This window comes from Perca flavescens, chromosome 22 (genome assembly GCF_004354835.1).
Source record: "Perca flavescens isolate YP-PL-M2 chromosome 22, PFLA_1.0, whole genome shotgun sequence".
Taxonomy (NCBI): domain Eukaryota; kingdom Metazoa; phylum Chordata; class Actinopteri; order Perciformes; family Percidae; genus Perca; species Perca flavescens.
In genome coordinates this window covers 26,885,381-26,906,673 of record NC_041352.1, presented here as the reverse complement: position 1 = coordinate 26,906,673, position 21,293 = coordinate 26,885,381, and the positions used below count along the sequence as shown (strand labels likewise).

The window sequence follows — 21,293 nt, the reverse complement described above, 5'->3', positions numbered from 1 at the left end:
TTTCTACTTCTACTCCGCTACATCTCAGAGAGAAATATTGGACTTTTTACTCCACTACATTCATCTGTTACAGCTTTAGTTACTAGTTACTTTAGTTACTAGTTACTTTACACATTAAGGTTCCTGCACACAAAACACATGTAGTTTATAAAATCTGATGTTTGATCCTAAAGTAATCTAGCCGACAATATAATGGCTACAAGTCCAGCTGAGATGATGAGACCATTAAACACACAACTGGTTGTGTGTGTGTGTGTGTGTGTGTGTGTGTGTGTGTGTGTGTGTGTGTGTGTGTGTGTGTGTGTGTGTGTGGACAATTAAACACACAACTGGTTGGATCCTTTACATTTTCTACAATGGGAGGATTCTTCTTTACTTTTAATACTTTAACTACATTTCCCTGATTAAACTTAGATACTTTTACTTAAAGAACATGTCCAAAGCAGGACTTTTACTTGTAACAGAGTTTTTTTACAGTGTGGTATTTTTCCTGAAATAAAGGATCTGAAAAGTTCTTCCACCGCTGTCCCCCCTTCTGCTCCTGTTTTTCAAAATAAAAGCACCTTCTTGTCAGCCTTGCTGAGAACGAGAGCCTCTTCTGCGTCTCTGGTCCAGATCATCTGGATGCCCAGCAGGCCGACCTGAGCTGGGAACGCCGACTGGAACTCCAGCAGCTTCAGCTGTGGGTCGCTGATGGCCACGTAGGCCTGACGGATGATGGCGTGGAGGGTCTGCCTCACGCCAGCTAGCAGCTCGCATAACCACACCTCCACGTTCCCCTGGAAGAGACACGTTGAACTGTTAGGGGTCCGGTATACTAGCCGCCTGTATACTAACCTGTCGCACGCCAGTGTGACGTCACAGGACGCGCGTGTTTATACTCGCGGGTGGTGGTGGCGACACTAGCTGCAATCTTCTCCTGAACAGAGGTGGCGCTAATGAGGAAAGGCTACCGAGGTTGCTCTTTCTACGGACTAGAAGAAGAAGAAGAATAAGGTAAACAACGGCAGAACTGGCAGCAGCATTGCCGTCAATGCTCTGATCTGATTGGATGAGCTACTTGGTGGGATCGAGCCTTTCATTCACCATAAAAGAACTCATCTTAACCCAGTAAGTTTGCAAGAGAGACTTGCAGTCACTCTGAGAGTCCTGGCATCCGGAACTGAATGCAGCATGACCTCTTAAACTTAAAATCCTGACGCGCCAGCGAGATCTACCTCATTTTGACGTCACATCGGCGCGCCAGGTCGGCTGCGGCGACTGTAAAAAGGCCTTTAGGGGTTGACCAATGCTGTTTGCGTGCGTGCGTGCGTGCATGTGTACCTGTGCCAGGAGAGGTTGGCTCAGCTCCACAGTTTCTCCTTCCTGAGACTGAAAACTGATGATCTGGTCGTAGACCTTCTCATTGAAAACAACTCTGTTAACGTTGTCAAAGAGACTGAGCAGATGAGCCTGAGAGACGGAGACAGACAGACACAGTTTGGGACTAAATATGACATTTTAAAAACTAAGAAAAATAATAAGAATACAGTAAAGAATGCAAAGGACAGAGACAGACAGGGAGCAAGGACAGCAGTGGGAATAAAAACTGGAACAAATATGTTCATGTAAGGGGGTGTTACCTGTATAGTGTGCGAGTCAGAGGCTTGGCCCAGAATCTCCAGCAGGGCGGGGTCAGAGACGAAGAAGAAACGAGGAAAAACCAAGCGCTTCTTCTCCAGGTAACCGGACAGAGACTTCTGACAAAACTCCAACTGCTCCAGGAGGTGAGGGAGCAACTGGAGGTGGAGGAAAAAATCTGTTTGAATCAAGAATGAATCCTAACAAACACTGTTCTTCAGATACACAGACAGTTAAAGGTCCTATGATATGCTGCTTTTTGGATGCTTTTATATAGGCCTTAGTGGTCCCCTAATACTGTATCTGAAGTCTCTTTTATATAGACCTTAGTGGTCCCCTAATACTGTATCTGAAGTCTCTTTTATATAGACCTTAGTGGTCCCCTAATACTGTATCTGAAGTCTCTTTTATATAGACCTTAGTGGTCCCCTAATACTGTATCTGAAGTCTCTTTTTATATAGACCTTAGTGGTCCCCTAATACTGTATCTGAAGTCTCTTTTATATAGGCCTTAGTGGTCCCCTAATACTGTATCTGAAGTCTATTTTATATAGACCTTAGTGGTCCCCTAATACTGTATCTGAAGTCTCTTTTATATAGACCTTAGTGGTCCCCTAATACTGTATCTGAAGTCTCTTTTATATAGACCTTAGTGGTCCCCTAATACTGTATCTGAAGTCTCTTTTATATAGGCCTTAGTGGTCCCCTAATACTGTATCTGAAGTCTCTTTTATATAGACCTTAGTGGTCCCCTAATACTGTATCTGAAGTCTCTTTTATATAGGCCTTAGTGGTCCCCTAATACTGTATCTGAAGTCTCTTTTATATAGGCCTTAGTGGTCCCCTAATACTGTATCTGAAGTCTATTTTATATAGACCTTAGTGGTCTCCTAATACTGTATCTGAAGTCTCTTTTATATAGACCTTAGTGGTCCCCTAATACTGTATCTGAAGTCTCTTTTATATAGACCTTAGTGGTCCCCTAATACTGTATCTGAAGTCTCTTTTATATAGACCTTAGTGGTCCCCTAATACTGTATCTGAAGTCTCTTTTATATAAACCTTAGTGGTCCCCTAATACTGTATCTGAAGTCTCTTTTATATAGACCTTAGTGGTCCCCTAATACTGTATCTGAAGTCTCTTTTATATAGACCTTAGTGGTCCCCTAATACTGTATCTGAAGTCTCTTTTATATAGACCTTAGTGGTCTCCTAATACTGTATCTGAAGTCTATTTCCCAAAATTCTGCCTTGGTGCAGAATCCTCCCTAGCTACGCCCTTGCCAAAATCATCACATCAGGTTAAAAAAAAAATAAATACTAAATGGCGACGGCCAAATTGCCAGACTAGAGGCTTCAAAATGGATGCCATGTCCATCATTTTGTTCAGATACAGAAACATGTTTAAAAACCATGCCAGAGTAACGTGAGTGACGTGTTGATCAGAGGCACGTGGGCAGCACCTGGCTGAGCGTCTCGTCTCCCACGCAGCACTGCACCACGTTGGGAAGCTCGTGCGCCCGCTGCATGATCCTCTGCCACGACTTGTCAATGTTGTGGAAACGTTTGGCCTCCTGCACGAGTCAAAGATAAACCTTAATGCGTAACTCTCGCCAAAATCCAACCTAGGGTCTGTTTGTGAACGTACCCTTAGTCAAACTTTCGTTTAAAAGAATATTTAGGACGGAAAGCGCCACTTTGAAGATTTACAGTCTTTTCGTTTTTCGGTCAAATGGGAGTAATACGGGCACTTTTATGCTAGCCTCAAAATAGCTATTTTTAAAACACTAGAAAGCTCGACACAACATGAGACTTTGCTCCAAGTATCACCAGGGGCTCTACACATGAACTCAGCATTGACAACATTGTTTGTGTACCCAGAGTTTACTAAAAAGAAAGGTTTTGAACAACTCACCGTAGCTCTTGTTGTTTCCAGCCGCTACCACCTCGGCGGTCAAAACGAGTCGATATCAAAACAAGTAGCCCCAGATTTAGTATGTCCCGTGTGCACCGGTGTAGTTAAGGTGTAGAGCCCCTGGTCATACTTCAAATTCAAATGTTGTGTCTAGCCTTCTTAGTGTTTTAAAAATAGCTATTTTGAGGCTAGCATAAAAGTGCCCTTAGCACTCCCATTCAAAAGGTCCAAAAAACGAAAATACGGTACATCTTAAAAGTGGCGCTTCCGTCCTAAATATGCTTTTAAACGAAAGTTTGACTCTGGTACATTCACAAAAAGACCCCTGGGTTGCATTTTGGCGAGAGTTACGCTTTAACTTCTGATGTGAGACAAAAGGTTTGAAAAGATTTAACGTGACGGTCATGTGACCTGAGGCAGCTGCTTGGCAATGTCTCCGCCCACGAACACGGCCTCCAGGTAGATCCAGAGGTTCTGGACCGACAGCCACTTCTCGATGATCTCGGAGGTGTTGGAGAGTTTCTGGACCCACAGCTGGATGGTCGGCTTGAACGGAGCGTTGTACCTGCAGGCAGGACGGAGGACCACAGGCACACAGTTCATTTATTCATTCATCTATGCATAAATCCATCCATCCATCCAACAATCCATCCAAAAATCCATCCATCCGTCCATCCATCCATCCGTCAATTCATCCATCCAACAATCCATCCATCCATTCAACAATCCATCCAAAAGTCCATCTATCCATCCATCCATCCAAAAATCCAACCATCCATCCATCCATTCAACTATCCATCCAAATATCCATCCATCCATCTGTTTAAAAATCCATCCATCCAAAAATCCATCCATCCGGAGGACCACAGGCAGACAGTTCATTCATTCATCTATGCATCAATCCATCCATCCAACAATCCATCCATCCATCCATCCGTCCGTCCATCCGTCCAACAATCCATCCATCTGTCAATCCAACCATCCATCCATTCAACAATCCATCCAAAAATCCATCCATCCATCTGTCAATCCATCCATCCATCCATCCATCCATCAATCCATCCATCCATTTAACAATCCATCCAAAAATCCATCCATCCATCTGTCCATCCATCCATCCATCCATCCATTCAACAATCCAACCATCCATCCATCCATCAAGCCATCCGTTAATCCATCCATCCATCCATTCGTTCTTCCCTTGCTTCCTTCCTAGTCTCTTCGTTCCTTTCCTTTCATTGTTTTTTCCTTGTTTCCTCTTTTCTTCCTTCCCAGTTCCTTCCTTCCTTCTCTGTTCCTTCCTTCCTTCAGTCTCTTTCTTCCTTGTCTCTTTTGTTCTCTTTCCTTTTCCTTTCCTTTTCAATCCAACCCTCTTTCTTCCCAAGTCCCTCATTTCCTTCCTTCCTACTTTGTCTCCTTGTAATTGTCGCAATTACATTATAATAATGTATAATTTGTTTTCAAACCAATGTCATAATTTTGAATTATAAATTGCATTTAGTATTATTTGGTGATTTTTATTTGGTTAGAGTAAAGAGCTTTCATTTTGAAGTCTCCACGCAAGGCCTCTTGGGACGGTTTCAATGTAATGCTCCGATAAAAGTTTTAAGGTTGTTATAGCGGATGTCAGCAATGTAAGGAAACCTCTATTCCCTTGTGTACAGCATGCAGCCAACGAGGTATGTTCTTTTGTGTCTGTATTTTACTTTGGTGAACGTTATTTTACATGCTGTGCTGTCATTGTATGTTCATATTAAGCTAATGTGGTCTTTATGTTCTCGTTATACTGTGTGTTTAGTTTTCACGGTGGATTTGGAGGAGAAGCTTCAAATAAACCTGTAGCAAGAAAACCACTTGTGCCTGCCAGTGCCTCGAGGGCATTATACTCCTCCTTCCTTCCTTGTCTCTGCCCCCCCCACCCACCCCACCACCACCTCACCTGTTGCTCAGCAGTGACGTCAGCACCATCAGACTGTCCTCCATGTTGGAGATCTTCTCGGCTGTATCGGCTCCTCTGAGCAGCAGTTCTCCTCGGCTCCTGAAGGAGGCGAAGGCGAGCGTCTGGCTGCTCCACTCGGCCACCACGTCCTTCAGCTTGGCCTCGATGTCCCGCTCCTTCACCGCGCTGATACAAACATCCTGACACCGGCGGGGGAAACAGGCCAATCAGACGCCTTCTTTCAGACACAGAGGCAGTACTTTCTTACCGTTCAACCTGAAAACTTTACCATCATTTCAAGGTTTATTGCAAAAGTTTTCAACCTCCCGCTTGTCAAGATTAGTCCAGGCTTTTCAGGGTTATTGCTAAATTTCCAAAAGAGTTATTAAGGTTATTTAAATTTTATAAGTAATCCATCCATCCATACAACCATCCATCCAACAATCCATCTGTCAATCCATTCATTCATCCATCCATCAATCCATACTACAATCCATCCTTCCATCCATCAATCTGTTAATCCATCCATGCATCTGTTCATTCTTCCATTCCTTCCTTCCTTCCTTCCTAGTCTTTTCGTTCCTTTCCTGTTCCTTCATTGTTTATTTCTTGTGTCCTCTTTTCTTCCTTCCCACTTCCTTCCTCAAAGTATTATTAAGCTTATTAAAATGTTATAAGTAATCTTAACAAGCACCCCTGACTTTTCAGAATTATTCAGATTTTAGATTATTTATTGCGTTTTTCAGCGTTATTGCAGAACTTCCTGGATTACTCTTGTCATGGCTTTACCAAAGTCTTTTTAAACTTTTCCAGATTTCTGTTTTTTCAAAGTTATTCCCAACGGTGGTCATGTCGGACAACCCCTCTATGTGAAACATAAACTAATCAAAATCCCACCAACAAACACCTTTATTAAAAACTGGTTCTAAGAACTTCTAAGATTAAATCAAATAAATGCACCGAGTTTCATAATTGCCGCTTTCCGAACGGAGGGATTTTTGCAGTTCCTAGAACACTTTTTTTCCTCATGTTTTGATTTGACCAATTTGGGGATTATTAAGTTCCTCTGGCCAGTGGACTGTTCCTATAACTACATTCCTGTAACTACTTGGTCGGAAAGAGGCTAACGTTCTTAATTTTTAAACCTATTAAAGAAATGGTTTGCAAGGACTGAGACTGAGAAATGTCTAGGTGATAGCAAAGGTGCAACTCTTATTTGTTTTTGGTATTTACATATATCATGACTTTGCTAGTGGTACCATTTTTGTGTATATGATACTTTCTGTTCTTTGTTTTGTCTATCCATCCATCCAAAAATCCATAATAACTCAAAATAAGTAAGGAGAGAAACGTTGTGGGTTGGGTCAGGTTAAACTAGTCTATGTCCTTCCGTTTCATTCTTCTGTCTCTGTGTTGGCGTTCTAACCTCCGGCTGATATGTGAGGACTATTGTTAAGTGCTCCTCCGATCTCTGCAGGGTAAATCCAGACTGCTGCTAGCTAGACTATCTGTTCAATCTGAGATTTCTCCAGCACAACTATTTGGCAGCGGCTCTTTGCGGAGCTTAGTGCCGCCCATGCCGATTCTGATTGGTTTAAAGAAATGTCATTAAACCAAAGCATGTTTTCCTCCCATCCCAGAATGCTCTGTGAAGTAGCCAGACCTTCCTTTAGCGCGCTGTGGAGGAGGATCTGGCAAAGCGAGACTAGGTTAAACAGAGGTATTATTTGCGTCTGTGTGTTAAAAGCTGCCGTGTTTTCAGCATCAGTACCTCTATGTCTTCTTTGTGTTGCAGCAGCGGCGCCTCCATGATGTTTCTGAGGGAGAAAGCGTCCGACTCCACGTGGAAGCTGTGACCGGTCAGCTCGCTGAGACGAGTCCAGTGTCGGGACAGCATGGCCTGAAGGACACAAGGTCAGAGAAACACATTATTATTATTATTATCAGCTTTCACCATCCAGAGCAGACATACTCAGTGAGTAGAAAAGTGTGTTACAGTAGTTCATGCAGGATGAGACAAATGCACGTATAAGCATCTCCAGTTCAGTAGTTGGAGGAAGACATGCTGGTAAACCAGGAGCTGGTTCCGACTGCCTCGAGCTATCCTGTTGGATCTCTGTCCTGTTTTGGGCCCTTGTACAGAGAGGAGCACTCAGAGAAACCGTCCATCCATCCAACCACCCATCCACCCACCCACCCATCCATCCAACAATCCATCCAACAATCCATCCGTCCATCCATCCATCCATCCATCCATCCACCCACCCATCCATCCAACAATCCATCCATCCATCCATCCATCCAACAATCCATCCATCCATCCATCCAACAATCCATCCGTCCATCCATCCAACAATCCATCCAACAATCCATCCGTCCATCCATCCACCCTCCACCCATCCAACAATCCATCCATCCATCCAACAATCCAACAATCCATCCATCCAACAATCCATCCATCCATCCATCAATCCATCCATCCATCAATCCATCCATCCATCCATCCAACAATCCATCCATACAACAATCCATCCATCCATCCATCCATCCATCAATCCATCCATCCAACAATCCATCAATCCATCCATCCATCCATCCATCCAACAATCCATCCATCCAACAATCCATCCATCCATCCATCCAACAATCCATCCATCCATCCATCCAACAATCCATCCATCCATCCATCCATCCATCCAACAATCCATCCAACAATCCATCCATCCATCCAACAATCCATCCGTCCATCCATCCAACAATCCATCCATCCATCCAACAATCCATCCATCCAACAATCCATCCATCCAACAATCCATCCATCCATCCATCCAACAATCCATCCATCCATCCATCCATCCATCCATCCAACAATCCATCCATCCATCCATCCATCCATCCAACAATCCATCCAACAATCCATCCATCCATTGATTTCGGCACAGTCCGACCTCATGATGCTGTGGCATTAACTGCGTCTGCAACATGTTGTCACTCTACACTGTGCCCTCCAAACATCCTACAACTCCAACAACTTCACATTGAGTGAAAATCCTTTGTTTTGTTTTCCTCTCTGCGCATGATGTCGATTTGAATGAATATGAATTTGGGGGGTGTCCCGTTTCGTTCGTACGCCACTTCTGACACAAATTCACCGTCTGGTTTTATAAATGATGCCCCTGGTCAGCGCCGTTACATGTGTCTGACAACGCTGATTGATCAAACACTTTCGCACCCTACTTTTACATTCATACTAATGGCGTTTTTCCACTACATGGTACCTGCTCGACTCGGCTCGGCACGACTCGGCTGCAGTGCCCCGTCCTCTTTTTTCCATTGCAGATTTAGTACCGCCTCATCCATAAGGCGAGCGTAGCTGGTCATCATAGCAATGCCGCAGGAAACAGCCGCGACTTAACGCGACACACACACACAGAATGTCGAATGTGTGTTGTTTTTGATTCTCGGCATGTGAAAAAGGACCTGTTAGCAGGTACCAGGGACTTTTTTTCATAATGGAAAACCAAAAAAGGTGAGTAGAGTCGAGCTGAGTCGAGCAGGTACCATGTAGTGGAAAAATGCCATACGTGAAGTCAAAGAGTCAGACCTTGTTGGCCATCATGTAGAGCAGAGGGCAGGTCTCAGTGAAGTCATCAATGGTTTTCTTTAGATCTCTGAAGGCCTGCCACTCCTTCAACGCCTTTGGAAGCTTCCGGATCCTTTAAAACACAAAAGAAGACCCAGTGAGATACGGAGCAATAGGTGCTGCCAGTGGCGATTGGAAATACAGAAGCTAAATAATAATAATAATATAATAATATGTTTATTTAATATAGCACCTTTTGCAGACAAACTCACCAAGTGCTTCACATGATAACAATTTGTAAAAATACAGTAAGATCCAACAGAAAATAAGCAAGAAAAAAATTATTGAAAGACCAATGAAAATCATTTAAAAGATTAAAACCTAAAACCCAAAGTTACAAACATGAGTCAAAAGGGAATTTAATCAAGTGTGTCTTCAGCTGCTTATTAAAAGATTCAACAGAGACTGCAGAACGTAAGACAGTAGGAAGGGCGTTCCACAGGTTTGGAGCCACCGCTTCAAAGGAACAGTTTAGTTTTTAAAAAGGTCTCATGACATGGTTCTCTTTGGATGCTTTTATATAGACCTTAGTGGTCCCCTAATACTGTATCTGAAGTCTCTTTTATATAGACCTTAGTGGTCCCCTAATACTGTATCTGAAGTCTCTTTTATATAGACCTTAGTGGTCCCCTAATACTGTATCTGAAGTCTCTTTTATATAGACCTTAGTGGTCCCCTAATACTGTATCTGAAGTCTCTTTCCTGAAATTCAGCCTTGGTGAAGAATTACAGCCACTAGAGCCAGTCCCACAATGAGCTTTCCTTAGGATGTACCATTTCTGTGTCTGCAGCTATTGAGGAGGAGAGAGGGTTGGGGGGGTGGAGTGGGTGGAGGGTGGGGGTGTGGCCTTGACCAACTGCCACTTTGCTCGTATGAAAGCCTGATGTCTCTCTCTCATGGGGGGGGCCAGAGAAAGGGGAGGTAACCTTGCTCCTTATGACCTCAAAGGCAGAGCAGGATACCCAGGGCTCGGTTAACACCTATCGTCATTTCTAGCCACTGGGGGGCCATAGGCAGGCTGGGGGAACGCATAGTAATGTTAAAAAATCTCATGAAGTGAAATTTTCATGCCATGGGACCTTTAAGCAAGTGCACGTGGGACCACCAGCAGTCCCTGGTTAGAAGACCTGAGGGACCTGTTAGTAGTGTACGGATGGAGCAGGTCTAAACAGGTGCCTGACCATGCTTTACCAGAGCTTTATAAGTCAGAACAAGAACTTTAAATTTGATCCTGAACTTGATCTAGAGCCAATGTAAGTATAAAACTGGAGTGATGTGCAACATCCTGCTGGACCTGTTCAACATCCTTGCAATAGAGTTCTATTCAATTCAATTTTATTTATAGTATCAAATCATAACAAGAGTTATCTCAGGACACTTTACAGATAGAGTAGGTCTAGACCACACTCTAGTTGTAGACGGTCCTGGGACAAGTGAAAATGGAGTTGCAGTAATCAAGCCGGGATGATATAAAACCATGAATGATCATCTCAAGTAGGGCTGGGCGATATAGCTGAAAAGTGTATCGCGATATAAGTGTTTCATATTGGTCGATATCGATAATTATTGATATTTTTTATGACCTATTTAAAATAAGGACCAGGAGAAAAATATATTAAATTTAAACATGTTTATTTTAAACTTAACCTTCCTCTGATTATAATCCCCTCAGTTATAAAGCAGGAATGTCAACACAACCATGGAAAACACTCAAATAATTAAAATGTAAACATAGGTCTAAAATCACAATGAACACTTAACAATTATCTCTTAACATTAAGGTGCAAAATTAAAGAATAAGTAAGAAATGCTTCATAAAGTGTAATAAAATAGTGCAAAATGTTAAATATAAGAAACCTGAGAAACTATTTTCTGCAGGTTTAGTGCTAGGTTGGTAACCTGGCTTCTGGACAGACATGTCTGCCTCCGTTATTTCTTTGTAGCGTTTAGTAAGGCGCTGATGCAGAGTACCTCTCCATGGTGGTCTGCTGCTTGTAGTGTTTAGTAAGGCGCTGATGCAGAGTACCTCTCCATGGTGGTCTGCTGCTTGTAGTGTTTAGTAAGGCGCTGATGCAGAGTACCTCTCCATGGTGGTCTGCTGCTTGTAGTGTTTAGTAAGGCGCTGATGCAGAGTACCTCTCCATGGTGGTCTGCTGCTTGTAGTGTTTAGTAAGGCACTGATGCAGAGTACCTCTCCATGGTGGTCTGCTGCTTGTAGTGTTTAGTAAGGCGCTGATGCAGAGTACCTCCCCATGGTGGTCTGCTGCTTGTAGTGTTTAGTAAGGCGCTGATGCAGAGTACCTCTCCATGGTGGTCTGCTGCTTGTGCGGTGTAGCAGCTGCAGATGTTGTTGGACGTTGCTGGCGAATACGGCTGGGCTTCAAAGTGTGAGCGCGGCTAAGGTGGTAAAACTAGTTTGTGGTAGTACCAGTGTTGGTGGGGACGACGGTCTGACGACATTGGTCTGTCTACGGACAGACTTATAAAATCCCCAAAAACTGCCATACTGACTTTTGTTTTATCAACAATTTCCTCGCTCGCTGCGGCACTCACTTTCCACTTATCACTCCACGCCGCCGGTTCTGTTATTGAAGAACACGAGACAGCGATGTGGCGCAACCAAACTTGATACTGTTACATGATTGGCTGTTAGAGTGTCACTCCCTACGTTGCTAGGTTACCAGAGAGCGAGTGCCTTTGTTCATGCAACCAAACTTGCTTCACAATCTCTGGTTTCTTCTGATGAAGAAAAACAAGTTATCGAACATTTTATCGGCCGCATTTTCTATTGATATTGATTACGTGTCTATCGCGATACATATCGTTATCGTTTTATCGCCCAGCCCTAATCTCAAGCTCAGAATGCGAAGTTAAATGATTAACTGCATTATCTCAGTCTTTTAATTTCAATCTTAAATACTGTAAACGAATGTTCCTCCGAGCTGTACCTGTTCTGGAAGTCCTGCAGCTCGGTGTTGATCTTCTCGATGTTGAGGTCGGCCCACAGGATGTCGTAGTACCCGGCAACGCTCTCGATGACGGAGTTATACAAAGTGTAGAGTTTGGACAGCAGAGAGAGCTCCCTCTTGATCCTCTGCAGCTCCGGATACTCTGCAGGGAAGAGGGGGATGATTAGTAAGGAAGAAGAGAAGGAAGTCAGTTGTCTATATCGAATCCTCTTCCTTTGCGTTGGCGTTCTAACCTCCGGCTGATTTGTGAGGACTATGGTTAACTGCTCCTCAGATCTCTGCAGGGTAAATCCAGACAGCTAGCTAGACTATCTGTCCAATCTGAGTTTTCTCTCGCACGACTAAAACTACTTTTGAACGTACACACGTTCCACCAAAACAAGTTCCTTCCTGAGACTATTTAGCAGAGGCACCGTGGCTCCGTCCGGAGCTTAGCCCCGCCAAGGAGGATTGTGATTGGTTTAAAGGTCCCATAATATTCTCATTTTCAGGTTCATATTTGTATTTTGGGTTTCTACTAGAACATGTGTACATTTTATTTGAACTTGCTTTGATGTAAAAAATAAATAAAAATACGATACTGTCTTTCTGAATATATCTGCATTTACTCTCTTTCTGAAATACTCCGTATTAACGCCTGTCTCTGTAAGCCCCCTCCAGTAAAAGCCCAGTCTGTTTGATTGGTCAGTCTTTCTGGTTCTTCTGCATATTCTACACCCTCTGAGTCTCTGCAGCCGGGGACTGATTGTAACTGCACTGCAGCGGCACTTTATACATATATATGTACTGTGTGTGTGTGTGTGTGTGTGTGTGTGTGTGTGTGTGTGTGTGTGTGTGTGTGTGTGTGTGTGTGTGTGTGTGTGTGTGTGTGTATGTATGTATGTATGTATGTATGTATATATATATATATATATATATATATATATATATATATATATATATATATACACACACACACACACACACACACACAGTATAGTTGTGACATCACAACCGTGCGGAAATCCTGGCAGCTCGTTTAAAGGCACAGTTTATGAATATGTGCTGTGTGCATTTCTCTGTAGAGAAACTTGCTTTTTAAAATATGGGACCTTTAAAGAAATGCCAATAAACCACAGCACGTTTTTCTCCCATCCAGGAATGCTGTGTGGACTAGCTAGACCTTCCTCCGCAGCGCTGTGGAGGAAGGTCTAGCTATGCAAGACTAGTCAGTGAGTTGTACCATTAACAGACAGTCCGAACAGCGCCTCCCCTCCAGAGTAGGTGGTGTATTTCCTCCACAGCTGATCAAACTCAGCCTGGAAACTCTGCAGCCGCTCGCTGGCTTCAGCTGGAGCCAGGCCCTCCACCCCCGGGCCCCTGCAAGCACACACGGTTGACTTTCTGTTGCATGTCATAATAAACCATGACGGGAGTTTGTCCCTGATGCGTACCTGTGGTTGTACTCGGTGGAGAAGCTCTGGACGTGGCTCTGGAAGCTCCGCACTGCAGACAGCAGGTCTGCCTTCATGCTGGGCTGGATCCTCACAAGAGTGTTCTGGTTCTGCACCACCTGAAACCAAAAAACACACACATTGGTACTTATTTACTCTTTTTTTGGATCCCCATTAGCTTTCACATAGTCCTCGCCAGTCTTCCTGAGGTCCACAAACAATAAAGCCTTCTAATAAGACTAACAAGATAAGCCAAAGCAAGCCAAATGTAAGGATCAGAAAAAAAGAGAAAGGACTTTATAAAATAAAAAATAAAGTTAAAAAGTTTAAGAAGATTTCAAAACAGTAGGATTCTGTATTATCTCTGTTTTTGTAAGTATGAGGGGCCATCTGGGGCATTATTCACAACTACCTCACACACATATTAGTGAAATGCTTTCATACACACTACTGAAAAATTATACTCACATACTATACTAAAACCTTGAATCCCAGCTATGACAAACCTTGCTTTTCATAGCCACCCTCCTGTTACACTAAAAACACCTTCCTGTTCAACTGAAATCCTTTTATAAACACTACTGAAATGCTGTTATTAAAACTTCTAAAATGCTTTTATAAACTCTAAACTATAAACTTCAGTATTGTGCGTGAGAGCGTTTCAGTAGTGTTGAGAGCGTTTCAGTTCTATTTCATCCTTACTGACAGCCAGGGGCAGTGCTTAACACTGATTATATTCCGTATCGCGCTTGCGCAGGTCGAGTATTTATATCAACAAAGTCACCTGTGACCTCGGGGTGACCCTAGTCAAGGTATTAAGTTCCGGTGTCATCCCCGAGCTCTTTCTTACAGAATCTTCTCACGGGTTTGCAATATTCCGAGTGGCCAGAACTCTGGCGGTCATCCTAGATTCATAGAACCATAGTTACATTCGTAACTTTCGTTTGTGTGTGTGAGATTTTAGTATAGTATGTAAGAGTATAATTTTTCAGTAGTGTGTATGAAAGCATTTCAGTAGTATGTGTGTGGTAATTTTGAATATTGTCCCAGATGGCCCCTCATATTTTAAAAGGACCCTTAACCATGAAAGCAAATGTCTGCTTCTTCAAACAAACCACATAAGACTCACTTCACTAATGCCTCGTTTCCAACGCACGTTCGGCTCCATTGGACTCAACTCACTTTGGGTACCTACAGTATATCTCCATTCTGGCTTGGGAACGCCTCGGGATCCCCCAGTCAGAGCTGGCTAATGTGGCTCGGGGAAGTGGGAAGTTTGGGGTCCCCTGCTGGAGCTGCTGTCCCACCCCCCACCTCCCAACCCATCCCCAGATAAGCAGACGACGATGGACGGACTTTTGGTACAAGTTCCTTTTCTAAACTAAACGGTCTTCGTTGCATGGCGCTCACTTTTTGTTGGCTAACCTCAACTGTAATGTCTGCTAAAACAGTGCCGTGTAACTGGCTCAAAGTCACCTGTTTTGGTGTTTGGTGTTTTAAGCCCCCAATGTCGTACTAGGATTAGGCAACGGTTAGGGTTAGGTGCCTTGAAGTCGACAGGGGCTTAAAACACCATCGAGCCACCTTTTCTCAGCTAAATGTAAATGTAAAGACACATGTACACACATACAGTACACAGACACACACACACACACACACACACACACACACATACAAAGACACACACACACACACCTAAAGTACTGTCATCTTACCAGTCATTAGTGCCATAATTTTGGAATATCATATGAATTGAACCTGTGAAATGTTTTCACTTTAACTCTCTAAAATGTAGGAGAACCTACAGTTGCTGAACTAATCAAGAACTTGAGTTTTCTCTACAGATGTGTAAAGAACACTAGGCTCTGCTCCAGATGTGTAAAGAACACTAGGCTCTGCTCCAGATGTGTAAAGAACACCAGGCTCTGCTGCAGATGTGTAAAGAACACTAGGCTCTGCTGCAGATGTGTAAAGAACACCAGGCTCTGCTGCAGATGTGTAAAGAACACTAGGCTCTGCTGCAGATGTGTAAAGAACACCAGGCTCTGCTGCAGATGTGTAAAGAACACTAGGCTCTGCTGCAGATGTGTAAAGAACACCAGGCTCTGCTGCAGATGTTTCGGTCTCACCAGGGCGCTGAGGTTTTTCCAGCCGTACGTCAGGCCGTCCACGTGCTCGGCTTTCCCGTCATTGAACAGCAGCTCGTGTTTGTGGAGCAGAGCGAAGGATTCCTCCACCGGACCGATGCCGGCGTCGATGCCAACCTCCGCCTCCCGGACCTAGAACAGCAAACAGGGAGGAGGGGAATCAGGGAGGAAGGGAATCAGGGGGGAGGGGAATCAGAGAGGAGAGGAATCAGAGAGGAGGGGAATCAGGGAGGAGAGGAATCAGGGAGGAGAGGAATCAGGGAGGAGGGGAATCAGGGAGGAGAGGAATCAGGGAGGAGGGGAATCAGGGAGGAGAGGAATCAGGGAGGAGAGGAATCAGGGAGGAGGGGGATCAGGGAGGAGAGGAATCAGGGAGGAGGGGAATCAGGGAGGAGGGGAATCAGGGAGGAGAGGAATCAGGGTGGAGGGGAATCATGGTGGAGGGGAATCAGGGAGGAGGGGAATCAGGGAGGAGGGGAATCAGGGATGATTTATAATCACCGGGGATGGAATGTAACAAGTACTTTTACTTCAGTACCAAAGTTGAGGTACTTGTACTTTACTTGGGTCTTTTCTTTTCATGTCACTTTCTACTTCTAGTAGAAGATAGATAGATAGATAGATAGATAGATAGATAGATAGATAGATAGATAGATAGATAGAGAGAGAGATAGAAGGAGATGGATGGATGGATAGAGAGAGAGAGAGATAGAGAGATATATAGAGAGATAGAGAGAGAGACATAGATGATAGAGAGAGAGAGATAGATAGAGATAGAGATAGAGATAGATGGATGGATGGATGGATGGATGGATAGATAGATAGATAGATAGATAGATAGATAGATAGATAGATAGATAGATAGATAGATAGAGATAAAAATGGATAGAGATAGATGGATGGATGGATAGAGAGATATAGAGAGAGATGGATGGATGGATAATAGACAGAAAGAGATAAATATACAGATAGAGAGAGAGATGGATAAATAGAGAGAGAGAGATAGATAGAAGTATAGTTAAATGCCCCGTCTTTCTGAACGATTGGATGAATGAACGAGTGATGAAATGTCTGACCTCACTCAGCGCCGCCATGGCTCCTCGTACGTCCTCCAGGTCCGTGATTGGCCGCTGCAGGCGCTTCGTCAGCCCGTCCAGCAGCGAGAAGATGGCGTCCATGCGGGCGCACGCGCGGCGGTTGAGCGCGGCGCCGAAGGCTCGTTTCCACAGACGGCACTCCTGAGTGAGCGCCAGCTTCAGCTGCTCGGCGAAGAAGAGGATCGAACCCACGGTGAAGAAGGCCGGCAGCTCCGAAATCTGCAACTCCAGCGTCTGCAGGGGGACAGCAAGGTATCATGGGTAAAAACTTGGCTTTATCCCTCCTGTGGTCCTCGGGTCAGATTTTACCCATTTTTGAAAAGTGGGAAAATTGGGATTCTTTCAACCACAATGTCCCAAAAAAAACTTAACGTGGTTCCATACAGCGCTCTAAACAAGTAGAATAAATGACAAAAATGACGGAAAAAGCTTAAAAAACGTTGGAAAAAAAACCCGCAGAAAAACGCAGTAAAAAAACAACAAAATTGAAATAAATGCAGAGAAAACAACAAAAATATTGAAAAAAAAACCCTGCAAAAAAGCAAAAACATACCATCATACCATTGTTGCAACTTGACAAAAGGGGCTCAATGATACGAGTCAACAACCCGACAGTAGTGGGAGACAAAACGTCCCGACAGAAGGAGAAGCATGTGACGTGTGATAAACAGGAAGTGGAGACAGAAGGAGAAGCGTGATGTGTGATGAACAGGAAGTGGACTCACAGAGTAGAAGGAGATCTGGGCGCTGAACTCTGTCAGCGAGGGGTCGGACTGCAGGAAGGCCTGCACCTGCTCCTCTGGGTCCTAAACACACCTGTCTGTTAGAGTCCAACAGCAACTCTCTCTCACACACACACATGCACACAGACACACACACACACACACACACACACACACACACACACACACAATTGCACACTCATGCACAAACATACATACATACACACACAACAAACACACACAGACAGACACACACATAAACACACACACACACACACACAGGGTGATGCTCATGTAGTAATGGGGTATTTTAAATAATTGTAAACTGAGCAAATCCCTAAATCTTTACCAGTAGGTCACCTGCCCAACTAGAAAAAATAAGATTCTGGACTTGTGTTATGGTTCTATAAAAGGAGCATATACAGCTTATTCTAGACCCCCATTAGGTTCGTCTGACCACAGCACCATCTATCTCACGCCTGTGTACAAGCCAATGCTCAAGAGGGAGAAGGTGAAGACAAAAGAAGTCAAAGGGTCCTATCTTGCACACTTTTGATCAGGATTTATCCTCAAGAACAGCCTTTTTTCATCTTCGTAACATTGCCAAAATTAAGAACATCCTGTCTCAAAACGATGCTGAAAAACTAGTCCATGCATTCGTTACTTCCAGGCTGGACTATTGTAATTCCTAGGCTCGTGCACAGCGCGTGCACACTATGCTTGTTTTACACACACACACACACACACACACACACACACACACACACACACACACACACACACACACACACACGCAGAAGATTACAAATATTACGGTGCAATTCCTCCATCATAACAGCAATGCTCCAAGGTCCAAACGCGCCTGGCTTTTAAAGGGAATGGGAGATGATCTCTGATTGGTTGATTGCATGTTACGCCCAAAACACACCTCTGATTAATGAAGACACTAAGTACAACCCTTTAGGACCAGGCGCCCGGCACACAGACCTTTTTCCTGCTGTTAAACTAGTAAAAGTGGACTTGGACACGCCCTAAACACACTTGTGCTAGGCGCTTCACGCCGTGCACTTACATCGTTAAAATAGGGCCCAAGGTCTGGAATAAAGACGCTGTTTCTAAATTACAGGGATGCTTTGATTGTACTGATTGGACTGTTTTTGAGGACTCTGCTAAAGATATTGATCAACTCAATGACACTGTATGCAGTTATATTACATTTTGTGAGGATACGGTTATTCCTAAAAAGCATGTCAAGGTGTACCCTAATAACAAGCCATGGGTCATTAAATCTCTGAAAAATGCGTTGAACAGAAAACAAAAGGCCTTTCTTAAAGGTGATGAGACAGAAAAAATGGAAGCAAGGAGAAAGGTCAGACTGCAAATTAATAGGGCCAAGTTACAATATCAAAATAAGCTAGAGGAAAATTGAAGCTGCAATAATTTGAAGGCAGCGTGGCACGGAGTGAATACAATAACGGGCCACCATAATAATACTGAAAACAAGCCGGTTAGTATTGCAGGCTATGATAGCAACAAAGATTTAGCTGAAGCTCGTAACTCCTTTATTTAAGATTTAATACTCATGACTTAACAGAGCAACTTAGAGAAACATGCAGAGTCTTCCTCTTCCACAAAGCCGAGCCAGATGTCTGATGTCCATGATGTTAAGGAAGAGTTTCAAAGAGTTAAGACAAATGACTAGCCTTACCAGCAAGACCCACATCCAGATGTTGGGTCTGGGAACTCCCCATTGGCAGGGCTCAATCCCAGGGGCGGGATAAACGGTTGTCTTTCATATTCTCTCTGCACGCAATAGGATAGCGCTACAACCAACCAGAGCAACGCTAGTTGGTAGATTCAACTTTAAACTCCCAACACATGTTCCTTTTTTAAGAATGACTTCAGTGCCTTTCTTTGTTCTTTTCTCAAAGAAAAGCTGAACTCCTAGTCTTCCAGAAGACCTCTGTTCACCAGCAGCAGCAGCAGCAGCCATAAGCCCCGCCCACCGACTCTATACACGATGTGATTGGCCTGGCCAGAGTTTAGTTTTTCCAGCTCGCAAGCCAACAGAGAGGTCCTAGACCCCCCTGGCTGCAAATTAAATTTTCTGCCACTAGGGTGCATCTAGATTTCTAGATGAGAGCATGGGGCCTGATGCTATTACAGGAAGATTGATTAAGCACTGTTCAGAACAGCTCTGTGAGGTGTTCTGTAATATATTTAGGATATCTCTGGAGCAGCAAAGGGTCCCAAAGTTATGGAAGGAGTCCATTGTTGTTCCGGTGGAGCAGCATCAGACTGCTATTCTGACTAGAATCTGAGAATGACCACGTCAGGCTACTAACCTGGCAGATGCACACTGAAACTGCATGCAGGCAGATTTCACAAAGAGGGTGCTGTTTAAAGACATGATTGGGCCAGTCCAGTGTCAATTAAGAAAACAACCAATGGGCCGTTGAGCTACGTGTTTCATGTGCCGCGTCTGTCAGAAAAAAGAAAACCTAGCCTATATGTGATATTTTTGACTAAAGTGTTTTGGGCCAGCAGCCCAGTGTCAATTGAAAAAACAATGCACTTAGGCCCACTGGGAAAGTGCCCGGTATGCCAGATGTCCAGTCCACCCTTGCTCGCCCTTGTCCCCTATCTCTTATCTCTGGATGATTCCTCTCCTCTCAGAAAAAGATGTGTATGAAGACACGTAACCCTCTGTGGTTTTAGAGTCATGTAAAGGACATTGATTACTGGATAGAGAGCGGAGGAGAAAAAGGTTCCTCTGATGACGAGATAAAGAAGTCATGTTTGTTAAAAACAGAAAAAGAGCAGCTGCTGATGAGTGTGGGCGTAGAGCGTATATGAGCTGAGTGGTGTCAGTGTTTGTCGACCTCGGAGCAGAATGGCTGCAGTCACAGAGCTCTCCTTCCTGCTGTTTGCTCTCATCACCAACATCCATGCACAAGAACGGATCCTCATCCGAAAGAAATGGTCCTCTTACACCTTCAACCTCCCCGAGAACACCGACTACTGCCTGATCTCCAGATCTGTTGGTGAGGAGAAGCTTGTCATGTGGAACACCTCTGACATCTGGTACAACAGCTCCTCAGTACCTGAACACTTGAAACAACGATTTGTCAGCATGATGGATACTTCTTCTTACTCCCTCCTCGACCTGACCCATTCAGACTCCGGCCGGTACCGAGAGGAGTGTTGGACTGAGGGCAACCTGATGCATGACAACAACATCACTATTACTCTTTGTAGGCCATTAGATTGGAGACGTATTGAAATGAGACTTGGAGAAACAGTGGACGTGCCATGTGTGGGAGCAGCTGATAATCTGGATGTCCAGTGGCTCAAACGGGACTTGATATATGAGCAAGAAACATGGAGCAGAGTTTTTGGGGACAATACGACATCAGTGATGGACAATGTTAGAGGAAGATACCAAGTGGTGACAAACACATCAGCTCTTCGTGTTTCCAACGTCACAGCAACAGACCTTACAGACTACACCTGTCTGGTGATGAACCAGCAGCAGTGTGTTAGCAGTCAACCTGTAGAGTTGAGACTACAGATTGAGACAATCTACCTCTCAGTGGGAGAGACCGCTGTGTTGCCGTGCACTATCACCGACTCCACTGATGAACAGCCCCCACGTTGGTCTGATGGGATCTCCACTGACCTCCGACAACTAAACCAGATTGTTCCTTCAGTAGACCAAAACTACTCGCTGGTGTTTTCATCTCTAATGTTAAATCACTCAGGTATGTACACCTGTAAAGCCTCTATGAGAGAGCAAGAGTATTTGCT

The 21,293-nt window shown here is 44.1% G+C and overlaps 1 protein-coding gene across 1 annotated transcript in view; it reads right to left on the bottom strand.

The window, feature by feature from the left end:
* The window catches only part of dnah5l (dynein, axonemal, heavy chain 5 like), a 119,540-nt gene that overhangs the window by 63,986 nt on the left and 34,261 nt on the right, over positions 1-21,293 (bottom strand). The window contains exons 30-43 of the mRNA XM_028570014.1: positions 17,490-17,570; positions 16,744-16,998; positions 15,650-15,799; positions 13,521-13,639; positions 13,310-13,446; positions 12,067-12,229; positions 9,079-9,190; positions 7,246-7,374; positions 5,475-5,674; positions 3,947-4,100; positions 3,084-3,194; positions 1,623-1,778; positions 1,324-1,452; positions 564-779 (exon numbers count right to left, since the gene is read on the bottom strand). Coding sequence (XP_028425815.1) covers positions 564-779; positions 1,324-1,452; positions 1,623-1,778; positions 3,084-3,194; positions 3,947-4,100; positions 5,475-5,674; positions 7,246-7,374; positions 9,079-9,190; positions 12,067-12,229; positions 13,310-13,446; positions 13,521-13,639; positions 15,650-15,799; positions 16,744-16,998; positions 17,490-17,570 — 2,112 coding nt within the window. The remainder of the gene's footprint in view (positions 1-563; positions 780-1,323; positions 1,453-1,622; positions 1,779-3,083; positions 3,195-3,946; positions 4,101-5,474; positions 5,675-7,245; positions 7,375-9,078; positions 9,191-12,066; positions 12,230-13,309; positions 13,447-13,520; positions 13,640-15,649; positions 15,800-16,743; positions 16,999-17,489; positions 17,571-21,293) is intronic.